At 41.8% G+C, this 12179-nt stretch overlaps 7 protein-coding genes across 7 annotated transcripts; 4 read left to right on the top strand and 3 right to left on the bottom strand. All coding sequences in view use genetic code 12, as the record gives it.

The window, feature by feature from the left end:
* Positions 1-57: 57 nt before the first annotated feature.
* PGUG_01043 (uncharacterized protein) lies at positions 58-1050 on the top strand (the record flags this gene model as incomplete). The annotated part of the gene is made up of 1 exon (XM_001487616.1): positions 58-1050. The coding sequence occupies one exon, from the start codon at positions 58-60 to the stop codon at positions 1048-1050; it is 993 nt and encodes a 330-aa protein (XP_001487666.2).
* Positions 1051-1320: 270 nt separating this feature from the next.
* Positions 1321-3177, bottom strand: MPT5 (Mpt5p; the record flags this gene model as incomplete). The annotated part of the gene is made up of 1 exon (XM_001487617.1): positions 1321-3177. The coding sequence occupies one exon, from the start codon at positions 3175-3177 to the stop codon at positions 1321-1323; it is 1857 nt and encodes a 618-aa protein (XP_001487667.2).
* A 1147-nt stretch (positions 3178-4324) lies between these two features.
* On the bottom strand, positions 4325-5494 carry PGUG_01045 (ssDNA endodeoxyribonuclease; the record flags this gene model as incomplete). Its single annotated transcript, XM_001487618.1, has 1 exon — positions 4325-5494. The coding sequence occupies one exon, from the start codon at positions 5492-5494 to the stop codon at positions 4325-4327; it is 1170 nt and encodes a 389-aa protein (XP_001487668.2).
* A 100-nt stretch (positions 5495-5594) lies between these two features.
* NUP49 (FG-nucleoporin) lies at positions 5595-7079 on the top strand (the record flags this gene model as incomplete). Its single annotated transcript, XM_001487619.1, has 1 exon — positions 5595-7079. One exon carries the CDS (start codon positions 5595-5597, stop codon positions 7077-7079), a length of 1485 nt encoding a protein of 494 aa, XP_001487669.2.
* A 158-nt stretch (positions 7080-7237) lies between these two features.
* Positions 7238-7963, top strand: PGUG_01047 (uncharacterized protein; the record flags this gene model as incomplete). Its single annotated transcript, XM_001487620.1, has 1 exon — positions 7238-7963. One exon carries the CDS (start codon positions 7238-7240, stop codon positions 7961-7963), a length of 726 nt encoding a protein of 241 aa, XP_001487670.2.
* A 126-nt stretch (positions 7964-8089) lies between these two features.
* Positions 8090-9454, top strand: PGUG_01048 (uncharacterized protein; the record flags this gene model as incomplete). The annotated part of the gene is made up of 1 exon (XM_001487621.1): positions 8090-9454. The coding sequence occupies one exon, from the start codon at positions 8090-8092 to the stop codon at positions 9452-9454; it is 1365 nt and encodes a 454-aa protein (XP_001487671.2).
* A 7-nt stretch (positions 9455-9461) lies between these two features.
* Positions 9462-11633, bottom strand: AGC1 (amino acid transporter; the record flags this gene model as incomplete). Its single annotated transcript, XM_001487622.1, has 1 exon — positions 9462-11633. One exon carries the CDS (start codon positions 11631-11633, stop codon positions 9462-9464), a length of 2172 nt encoding a protein of 723 aa, XP_001487672.1.
* Between the last annotated feature and the right edge of the window lie 546 nt (positions 11634-12179).

Raw genomic sequence — 12179 nt, forward strand, 5'->3', positions numbered from 1 at the left:
AGGCGATGTTCCTGCACAGGCCTCGCAACACCCATCAGGGCTGCGAAATGCGATGCGATGAGATTGACAGGCAATATGACAGCGAATGTTGATGACTTGCTCCAGGGTATTATAGACTCCGCCGAGGCAACCCAGCGCTCCGTAAGCGCGTTAGACAAATCCTTGGATGCCGACACAGTGCCGGAACTCGTTCAAGACATGTTGACGAAATTGGGTCAATCGGCGCCCGAAGGTTTGTCGTTACTTTCATTGAAAAATAGCGCTTTGCTTTCTTATATCAACCAGTTGGCGCTCATCACGACGTTGTGCCACCTCAAGAGAATGCATGGTGACGACGTCGAGGAGGCCAGGAACCAGGCGATAGAAAACTCCATTGCACAGCGGGTCTGCTTGGAGAAAGGTGTGAAGCCGCTTGAGAAGAAACTCAATTATCAGCTCGAGAAAACGATAGGATCGTATGTGAAGATGAAGGAAAACGAACAAAAGTTGGAGCAATCGCTCGAGAAAAATGGATCTGTTGAAGATCTGGATTCTGACGATGAATCTGATGATGAAAAACTTGCCCATAGACCAGATGCTACTGCCTTGGCCAAGATGTCAAGACCAAAAGATTCCGACAGTATCAGCACTAAAGAAAAGTATAAGCCTCCAAAAATCTCGGCTGTGGCACCTCCTACCAAAGACGCTCCTGTGCAGCGTAGTAATCGTAAGCTTCAAAGTATGGAAGAATACTTGCGAGAAAGTTCCGATTTGCCCCAAGTGGACCAATCTATTGGTACAAATATCGTCGATCATGGTCGTGGTGGCATAAAGACACAAGCCGAGAGAAAGAAAGAGAAGGAAATTCAAGACTACGAAGAGAGCAATTTTATTAGATTACCATCAACGTCCACGAAAACATCTGCCAAGCAAAAGCGTCACAATATGATGAACACATTTGCTGGAGAAGACTGGTCGATGTTCAATAATACCAGGGACATTTCTTCCAGTACGTCTCGGAAACGCAAACCAAATTCCGTATGGGACCGTGTGAAGCGCAAGAGAACATAGATGCAATTCATAACGAGTATTTGATCTATATATCATAATAACACATACATTACATTCACGCTACAAACATGAAGATCCCTCTCCAGTATTTGGTCGTGACTTGATCAACAACAAAAGTATCGTAGCTTATACCGACATTAGTTTGGAGATTCTCCTCCTTCTCTTTTTTTTTCGTTTTCTTTTTTTCAATTTAGCTTTTTAATTTTCCCGACCGTTTACCATAATAACAAATAAAATAAAAATAACATGCAAAGTATTGAACTATGCTCTTCACTTCTCGACATACCATTGTTGGGCGCCGTGCTGCACTGCAGACTGGTACTGGTTACTGTTGGGCTTATAATAAGTAGTCCCGACAAATGGTGTATCGTTTGAAATTTGCATGCCCGAGAATCTAGAGATGTTTTGGGCTGCGTCGTACTTCAAAGAAGGCTTGAGCATACCTTCATCCTGGTATGGTTCCCCAAGAATGTATTCAGGGTTGTGAGCAACGTACCTGTTGGTTGAGTTGTAAAGAGGACGTTGCATGAATCCAGGTTGATTCAATTGTGGTTGTGAAACCATTTGAGGGTACAGAAAGCCACGCTGGTGATGAACATAGGGCATTTGAGCGTTCTGTGAGTTGTTGAAGCTATTGCTTCTTCTTGAGCTCTGAGGAACAAATGTATCGGGATTCACAATGAATTCTCCGTCTGAATTCATGTTTGTAGACACACTTGTCGAGGACCTCAGCAAGCCACTGCCATTCAAAATAACATTGATCTTCAGCTGGATCCGTTTGCCAAAGCTGGATACAATCTTGCAATTTTGAAACCACTTCTTGATGATTTGAATTTGCAATGGCTCCATATTCTGGCGGTAGTTTAATGGCAATAACACCATCACATTTTCCATGAGTGGCTCTTTAAAGTTGGCGTTGACAATAACCTCAATGAGTGTTTGTACAACATAATTGCCATAAGGATCGTTAATCATCTTGTTCAAATCGGAAATAAGGATTTGGTAGCACAAATCGTACTTCAAGCAGGAGAAAGCATCAGAAATTGGTTCGTTATTGAAGCAATTTTTCAAAAACTTTTCAACCACATTGGACGAAAATTTCAACTTGCACAAATTGCTTACACCGAATCTAACAAAGTTGTTGAACACGGCGCGGTTAATTGGCAACGAATTGATGGAGATCAAATATTGCAAGACATAATTACCAAACTGATCATTGATAAGTTTAATAAAGATTTCGAATGTCAAGATTCGAGCCGAAAACTGCGATAACTGTTCGGTGGTAACATGATTCAAGCATTTTTGAAGAACGCAGCAGCCATGCTTATGGGTTGCGACCACTAACAAGTCCTTTATGATCGAATCATAAATGAACTGACAATCGTCAGCCGGATACTTGTTCAAGATCTTCTGGATGACATGATTGCCATTGAGATCCTTGATCAACTCGATGATATAAGGACTCAAGCCATTAACTATCAATGTGAGCTGGTACTTGTTGGATACAGCATCAATAATCTTTTGGAGGGCACGAGTGCCATGCTGGTTGATGGAAATCTGAAAGAGGTTATACAGCAATGATTCTAGTATGAGAGTGATGTTTTGTTCACTGCAGTAAGCAATGAGTTTCTGGACCAAGTAGTTGCCGAACGGGTCAATGATGAGCTCGTACATGTTTGGACTAACTTGCGAGAAGATAACGTCGAAATTGGCCCTGCGCTGTTGAGCATTGGAAACCACATGTTCGTCAATTTTCTTTTGAAGAAAACGACATCCATACTGGTCTTTAGCCAAGCTTAGGATCTGGGGCCTCAATTGTGTGAGAGGTACCTTGTTGATGGAGAGAAGGTACTCTTTGTCGATCTTGGTAGGATGCAGCAACGAAGGTGAAAAACCGGTGGATCCGGTTGCGGAAGTCGCAAGTCCATTAGTCCCAAAGTTCTTATTGTAAGATGACGCCGAGTCAAGGTTGAATGTGGGGAGCAACAAGTTATTTGGAGCGGCAGAGGTGGCCGAAGGGGTCTTTTCTTCCCACAAATTCAGCCTTGATGCGGGTGCTGCGGGCGGCGTTGTAGGCTCGATAATTGAATTGATGGAGTTGATGGAAAGATTGGGACGATGAGACATAATGAAGCGGTTGTGGGATAAATCACAAATCACCCCTGAGATTAAAGTCGAAAAGCTTAAAAGGTAAATGGGGTAATAACCGATGTCAAATGAAACGTTTTGTCCACTAAAACGATAGACGTATAGCCCAGAGTAATTATAGCTAATTGAGAATTTGTTTGTGCCACCCAATCACAAATATTTCCCGTTTGTGAAAGTACGTGGCAATGCGACAACACTAACACAGAAAATGCCAGAGTTATATACCGAGTCCTGATCCGGATCCAAGAGGTGGTATGTGCAGGTGACGCCCCACCAAGCCCGCCAAACCTATGCAGCGCAATTGATGCATAGTGGAGCAAAGCGAGAACATGCAGGTGAAGGTTTGTGTCAGTGGCTTCTGACAATGATCTACAATACAGAGATGATGATTACAGTAGGATTTTGAAGAAATATACTTGGTAGTTGTAGATAACCTGGGTGCAGGAGCGGTTCCTCTGCACCATTCTCAACAGGTGCAGATGCAATCCGGATTGTATACAGGAAGGTTGCAGGATTAGACGATGAGGAAGTTTTGGGATTGACGATAATTTGGCAACAATAGTTGGGTTTTATGTGGCATATACCGGTTGGGTAAAGAATTGTAGTTTCACGTGCATGATTTGAAGCAATCACCACACCGCAAGTGGCAGCATTGATGCACCATATTTGAGGAGATCCTGATTCAGTGCCCTAGACAACTGCCGGTCTAGAACCAACAAAGGAGGTGCGTGCCTCCTTGAGTAGCCGTCCTGCAGACGAGCTTGTGCTGCAAACATTTCCGTAAATAGAAGCGGCTGTGTACCGGAAGCGCGTGTTGTCAAACAGACGCGACATTATGTGGGTGCGCGCTACTGTGCGACAATCGATTCGAGGTGTCAAACCATTGCGCTTACGGTGACGAAATTGAGCTAATATTTTATGGCTTATGGCTACTAGTAATCTTGCCTCGTTCAATCTCTCAATCTGTTATATCTATTCAATCTGTTCAGTCAAAATTCTTTTTTGACTCTACTTTGTTAAATTCCTTATTTTTGAATTTTTCACAATTTCTTAATTTCACAATCTCACAATTTCACTTATCAACATTCCACTACTTTAACAAATTACAGTCTTCATCATTTATTATTCATACATCATTACATTCTGCATCACAAATGTATCGACCCGCCTCAATAAACTTATTCAAAATCTCTTCGTAGAAAATAAACTCATCGCCGTGAATACTCAGTATGAGTCTTCGCCGCAACCGGTCGTTTTGCCGGTCTATGATAACTTTTCGCCGCGCTGCAGCTTCTTGTGTCAGCGGAAACTCACTAGTCATGAATCCAGGAGGTGAGGGAAATTTGTCATATAGCTGTGATTCGGGTATTTCTTGTACCTGTTCTCCTGCCTTTCTATAAAAATCGTTAATTTTATTCTGTTCTGTTCGAGAAACACCAGTTTTGCGGCCCGGTGGTTTCATGCCAAAGTTGGGATTGGGCTTAAAGTCCGTCAAGCACCAAGGGTTCTCTGTTATAGGATTGGTGGAGAGATGAAGATGAAAGGATGGATCCTCAAGTTGGGATTGAAAATACTTGCGTAAGAAGTCCCGTCTTTGAAGCTTCGTTGAATTACGGGGTATATTGATGGTCTGGGCTGTTGTGTCTCGCAATTGTCGTTGGGAAGTGACTTTAGGTTTTGCAACCTGAAGTATTCCAGTATCCTGAGAATCTTCTACCACCTCCTTTATTGGCGAAGATGGGAGCTTCACGTAGCACGGTCGTTCAGGCGAGTTCGTGGAAACTTGCAGAGAATACTGGGTCGGAAGCATGTTGAATTCCGAGTCAGTATATTCCTGAACGTTGAATGGTTTACCTTGATACATGAGGATTTTGGTGGGGGACCTTCTGGGACCGTTTTGCTTGACAGGAGATGAGCTTTCATTTGAATTGTGGTCGATTTTGTCGATTTTGTCAATTTTGTCGATTTTCAATTCGGGTTCAGTTTTTATTCGCTTCTCACTTTCATCAGTCTCTTCTAGAAGACGCTTTTTTTGTGAAACTTTGTCTAGATCCTGCAAGTCAGCGGCAGACTCGTGTCCTATCTCCCTTTCATGTCTCAATTCATTATTTTCACGTCTCAATTGCTCATTTTCACGCTTCAATTCACGCACTTTCTGCTTATATTGGTCCTGATAAGATGCCTTTATTTCTGCCAACTTGGCCTCAAATTCATGTTTCTGAAGTTCTAAGGTCCGCTTTAACTCGTGGTTCTCCTTCTCGAGTTTCTGGAGTCCTCGTCGAATAAGGTCCAGCATCAGTCCAGTTGCAAATAATCTCAATCGCGTTTTGTTTAGTGAAAACACACACCCGTACACCCGCAAGTTTTAATTGAGTGCGACAGAAATCATCAACATCATGTTCGGGAGTGCCAATTCAGGTTTTGGAAACACCACTGGTGGTGGCCTTTTTGGCAATAAGCCGGCTAGTACTGGCTTTGGAACCGGAAACGCATCTGGAAATACAAATACTAGCCCTTTTGGTGCCTCAAATACATCTAGTGCTCCGATGTTCGGCAGCTCATCGAATAACAATACAACCAATAATTCTACTGGAGGTCTTTTCGGGGCGAAAAATACCAGTGCTCCTTCTGGAGGGCTCTTTGGAGGACTGAACACTGCCAACACTGGCGGAAATCAACCTCAAAATAATACCCAAGGTGGTCTCTTTTCTCAGGGAAACACCACCAACCAATTTGGATCGGCACCTAAATCCACATTTGGGGCCCCTGCTAGCTCTGGTGGTCTCTTTGGGAACAACAATAACACCAATCAAGCTTCAGGGGGCGGGCTTTTTGGAAACTCATCGACAACCCAAAACTCCGGTGCTACTTCTGGTGGTCTTTTTGGCAGCTCCAACACCCAGAACCAAACAGGTGCTACAGGAGGTGGCCTTTTTGGATCCAACAACAATACAGCCAACAACAGTTCTGGCCAAAGCTCACTTTTTGGCTCGAAACCCACGACTTCTACAGGCGGCTTGTTTGGAGGCAATTCTGGCACCACCAACAATACATCTTCTGGTGGCCTCTTTGGTGGGAACAGCAACACAAATACGAGTACCGGAGGTGGTTTATTCGGAAACTCTAATACATCGTCAGCTCCCAAAACCGGTTTATTCGGTGGAAATAATCAAAGTTCCGGAGGCCTTTTCGGTGGATCCAACCAGAACTCAGGAGGTTTGTTTGGAAATAACAACAATACTAATCAAGGCTCAAATAGTCTCTTTGGCGGCGCCTCCAACAACACACTCAACAACACCAGCAATTCTCAGCAACCGCAACTCACAGCCATGACTCGAGTAAGCGAGCTTTCACCACAAATGAAGAAAGAGCTAGAAGACTTTGACCAGTATATCAACACCCAGCATTTGATTGCCAGCACATTACAGGCAGATATGGAAAAGCATGATCATCTTATAACGTCTATACCGAAGGACACTAATTATTTGCATAACAAACTTACTGCGGTTAACCAAGGGTTAAGGTTTGATTTCAGTCAGCTCCAGAATCTCAAAGACATAAATAACGAGCTTTCAGAGGACCTCAGCAAGATCATGCAGCTCATTATCCAGTTGTCTACTCCTGGTACCAAGTTGTCGTCATCTATTCAATTGAATGAGTTCTTCGTCAGAAAGATTAAAAAGTATCATGAAGTAATTGCCAGTTACCGAGAAATACTTCAGGAGGTGGAAGATGTTATTGGAGGCTTGGAGAGACTGTGTGCTGAAGGTTTCGGTGGGTTGTTCAATATTGTCGCTGTCATTAAGTCCCAGTACAATTTGTTCATGGAATTGTGCGACAACATGGCCCAGATACATAACCAGGTGACAAAGTTGAAGTGAGAAGTAATAGTAATAGATGTATAATACGTGTAGCTTTATATTCAAGAAGATACAACAGATATGTCACATATCTACGTACAAGTGTCTACAGGCACAATTGATACTACACTTTATCATATCTCATTTATTTAAATTATGCGCGAAGTTCATCTCATCTTATGGCTAAAGTAGATCTCAGCAAATATTTGGGTAGTGGAAAAAAGAAGAAGAAACAAAAGACGTCCGACAATGTTATAGTCACGGAGCAGCCATTGCTCCCTGCTGCCAATGAAGTTGAGGATATAAATGAAGACGGTGAATTAGGACCAGTACAAATTTCAGAGCCGAAAAAAGAGTCTAAAGGGTTTCGAAGAATTGATACTGGAGGCATGGTACAACCCCAGGAAAACCAAGACACTGTCTACAGAGATACTAGTGGCCGTATAATCGATATTGATGAAAAAAGAGCAGAAATTGAACAACATAAAGAAGAAGAGATTCAAAGGAAACAGCAATTGGAGAAACAGATTAATCAGGGAGATGTCCAAAGAATAGAAAAGGAAGAGCTTAAGAAGAGTATTCGACGAGCCCAAACCAACCACTTATCTCCAAACGATTCAGAGTACAACGATTATATGAAATCAAGGACCCATTTTGACGATCCACTCCTGACATTTGTTGCAACTACTAATACGAACCCCACCTCCAAAACAGGACGCCCCACTTACTCAAAAGGAATCTCTCCGCCAAACCGGTTCAACATCCCGGCTGGAGCACATTGGGACGGAATAAATCGGTCCAATGGATTTGAAGAACTTGTAATGAGACGTCGCAACGAAATCAATGCTGAGAAACAGAACAAAAAGATCCACGATGGAATTGAGTTGGACTTGGAGTTGGAATAAAAAATGCAATACATAACTAAAGATAATAACTCACAACTAAAGACAATAAATCAGAACTAAGACAATATTACATAACTAACGATTTCCTTCACTTGTCAGCCCACTTTCGCATCGCCAAATTATCTTATGCTGATAAGGGAGATCCCAGGGTTCTACTATGATGAAGAGAAAAGAAGGTACTTCAAGGTAGTCAACGGAAGCACACTAGTCAACAAGAAGTACCACAATAACAGAGTTCAAGCGGAAAAGCGAAGGTTTAATAAAAGCCATGAAACCAAAAATTGCAAAAAACAAGCATTTCCCCATGTCGATGATCGTATAAATATACTCAAATTACGTCTTGGAGAAACAAGACTCCTTCAGCATGACCTCACGTTTGAAATGATCAAGTCAGTACAACAAAATAGCTACAAAAGTGCTCGAAAACGAAACTTGAAGAGTTGGGGAATAGTTTCGATGGATCACCATGGTCCTCATATTATAGTGTCAAGTCTGTATGACGTGCTGTTGATCGGCCACGGATACTGTGACTTCAGCGACTTGATGTTCTGGCGCCACTTTGAGCGAATCTCGTGCAATCTAGCACCTATTAATGAACCTACAGTGTCCAATCTCTCATGCGATGGACGATATTTGTTCTACACAATTACTGTGACATCGGTTGATTTTCCTTCAATGGTGCAAAACTATGTCAGAATTGAAAGATTGGAGGTTGACAATGCTATCAGAAAACAAGACTTTACCCTTGCACTTTATTCCTACTGGAAGTCGCTACAAGTATCATCTTTTCAACATTTTCTTGGTCAAATTTTGGGAGTAAATGCCATTGATTTCAGCGAGGAGCGATACTCTTATTTGGATGGAAATCTCTTCGTTGACACAGTATCTATCACAGCCTTACAAATCTGTAGTAAAAAGGTCTACTTGGGTTGCAGCAACGGTTCAATCGTTATACTATCTTTCGAGGAAATTCTGGGTGGCATAAAGTTTTATGACTCTTGTTTGGTAAATGTTAGCACGAAAGCACCAATTTCCGTGATAAGAGTACTTGAAAAAGATTTCATTGCTTTCACAACTGAGCGAGTAATTACCATTCTTGACTCACATCACCGTCAGATTCACCGCATAAATCATTGCAATCTAATCAAAAACTTTAAAGCTGAGATATACCCGGAATTGTCGGTGATTCATGTTGTTGGTCTTACAAAAGTTACAACCTATCGAATACTCAAGAATGGTGAAAAAATTGTAGCGCCAATTCACTACTTCAACGATAATATTACAATTCAACCATCAGTTATAGAAAGTGATCTTATGATGGTAAAAGAATCGGATCTGACCATACGAGTCACAGATCTCATGAACTTCAAATCGGCTATCCTACCGGTTGCAAATGATGATAGGGTATTAGTGGGCATTTACAAGTGTGGTGACGAGGTGATTGTACATTTTGCAGACGATTCAGTGTCTTATTTCAAGCACTATATGTAGTTATGAATTAGTTTTTCTTTATATAGTTCAAGTAACTTTGATAAGTAAAGTTACCAAACTTGTAGTCAATGTCTAACAAAAGCTTTATAGCATCCTGAGACTTGTACACATATTCAGCAGGTAATTTAACCAACGCATTGGATATGTCGTTATTCGAACGTAAACCATTCTCGGCAAACAATTTGTCCTGATTCAAATACATGATACGGTTTCCTTGAGTATTGTATACCTGGTCGTTGGTTAAGTTGTACACACCAGGATATCCACTCGTGGACTTGAAGTTAGACTCCCTAGTGTTAGGAGGATGAAGAGGAAACAAGTTTTGCAACACCTCATACGATGCTAAGGTGAATCCGAATTGGGGTGAAGATCTGAAAACACGAGCAATAGAACCCTTGAAAAAAGCTCCAACTCCCTCTTCTTTCAAGATCACCGAGAATGCATGGGTGATGCCTCTGTATTTGATATCGTGGGATTTGCTCTCCACTTGAAGTCTGGTCTTAATGACATCTGCTGGTGTGGTAAAGAACGCAGCTGGAGCACCAGCCAACGCACCAGCCAATAACAACTGCCATGAATCCAACTTGTGAACCTTATTAGGATCATTAGGATCGAAACCAAACAAAAACTTCTTCAAATTAGCATAAGTTGGGAAATAGATAGCCGAAAACGGCACATCTCTCAACAAACAAGCAGTTGCACCTTTATACAAACCTTTGGCACCAAGCTGCTTAACAATTTGACCGGCACTTAATTTTTTATGAGGAATTTCACCGGGACCCAAGATCTTGGTACTACGTCCACCTTGCATTTGCAATCTGATTTTGACAATTTCCAATGGATTGGTAAAGATGACTTGACAGGCACCAGCGGACATTCCAGCACCAATTTCCCAACCCATGGTAATCTTTCCAAAATCGTCAGTACCAATTTTTCTCACCAAATCGTTCACGGTTAATTTGATAGCCTTTTCTGGAGCCACACCAACTAATTGAGCTGCCAAACCGGAGTAAAGACCCTTGAATCCTTCATTTTTGATAATCTTTTTGAAACAATCAAAAGAGTTATCATACATAGACTTGTGCTTTTGTGCTTGCATTCTTGTCTTCACCAAATCGATAGGATATACAACGGTAGCACCGATACATCCTGCGATGGAACCCAAGAAGAAGGAGTACAACGAATCGAAAATGGGCCAAAGTGAAAAATTATCAGCCTGGACTGGTTGAGCAGCTGGATGATCAAAGATCGAATAGAGAGTCTTGTAGTTGTTATCAAAATTAGGGTTCAAAACAGAAATGAGTTCTTTTCTAGGAATGGTTTCTTCGGTTTTGTTGATCAAAAAGAACAACAAATCAAGCTCGGTGGTGGATACTGGCTTAAAGTTGGAGGATTTGAGAAGGTGATCATTCAAATGAGCGTACAAATCCCGCTTGTTAATGAGAATATCATCCTTATCCTTAGTTGTTGGAGGGGTATTTGCAATGACCTCGTTGACCAAATCGATACGATTGAGGGTATTATAGACGAACAAAACGTTTGAAAGAGAAAATTCACTTTTCTTGAAATATTCAGGTAAAGTGTGCAAATTCTTTTTCAATTTGGATGAAAGTTTGTGACTCAAGTTTTTCGTGAGTAATTCATAGAACTCTTGCTCATTAAGAACTCCCGAACGGCCTGCCACGAGTTCAAAATTACCGATGAGTTTTGTAACTGGAAGGTAATTTATCACTGACACAAAATCAACAAAATCAATTGAACCAAGAGGAGCGAAGAATCGCGCAAGATAAGCCCAATTGAGCTTCACTTTCTTTTGTTGGTAGCTAGGATCTATTGCCTTGTTCAAACCATTGAGTTTATCGATACATTCCTCATAGGTTATCTTGGTGCGGTCCTTCGATTTCGAGCTAAACATCGAGTACACAAGTTTGAACTCTCCATCGTAGGAGGTTAACACGTCTATGAACCGAACAAAATCGCTTTCTGTCACATAACCCTTGTTGGCCTTGTCACAAGCAAGATACAAGAGTGAATAAGATGCCTTGGGAAGATCAGATTCGAAAGGTGCCAATATGGTGACAAATTGCGGGAAAGAAAGGGTTTTCTCACCCTCCAACAATGTTGGGTTCTCGGTGGCAAACTGGTTAAAAATCTCTCTGGCTTTAAATTCCGAAGCCATTTTTAATATTTCATACACTGAATTTACGTGGGGTAAATTTCATAGGATAAATTTGGTTTTGTAGTTGCAAATTTCCGAGTTCAAGTTCACAGATGTGTAGAAGGTAGTTGAAGTGGTTTCTATGTCTATAGTTGATTCCCACACAATACCCAAATATTTCTATGGTACCGAATTATTCGCAAACGTTTCAGGTTATTTACCGGTGAAAGTCTCGTGAACTAAATATTGACTCTCCACAACGATTCGCTGGCCGAGGAAATCCGTACAGGAAGAGCGGGGTGGTATGCAGGCTGCAAAATAGAGACGCCTGGAAACGAAAAGAAAGCGTAGAATATGGGGATTTGGCACGTAGAATCGTGTAAGTGACTATAATGTGGTGTCAAGTTTTTAGACGAAATGTGATATTTTTGAAGTAGTTTGGATCTAGTCAACCGTTGAAAGCGCGACCCGGAGTCCCCTCACTTTCACAGGCGTCCATTTGACCGAAATTAGTGCGATGCAGGAAAGGCTACGCGGGCGGAAAAACCAGCTTAGGAAGTCGCAGTT

Source organism: Meyerozyma guilliermondii, genomic scaffold (assembly GCF_000149425.1).
Source record: "Meyerozyma guilliermondii ATCC 6260 scaffold_1 genomic scaffold, whole genome shotgun sequence".
Classification (NCBI taxonomy): domain Eukaryota; kingdom Fungi; phylum Ascomycota; class Pichiomycetes; order Serinales; family Debaryomycetaceae; genus Meyerozyma; species Meyerozyma guilliermondii.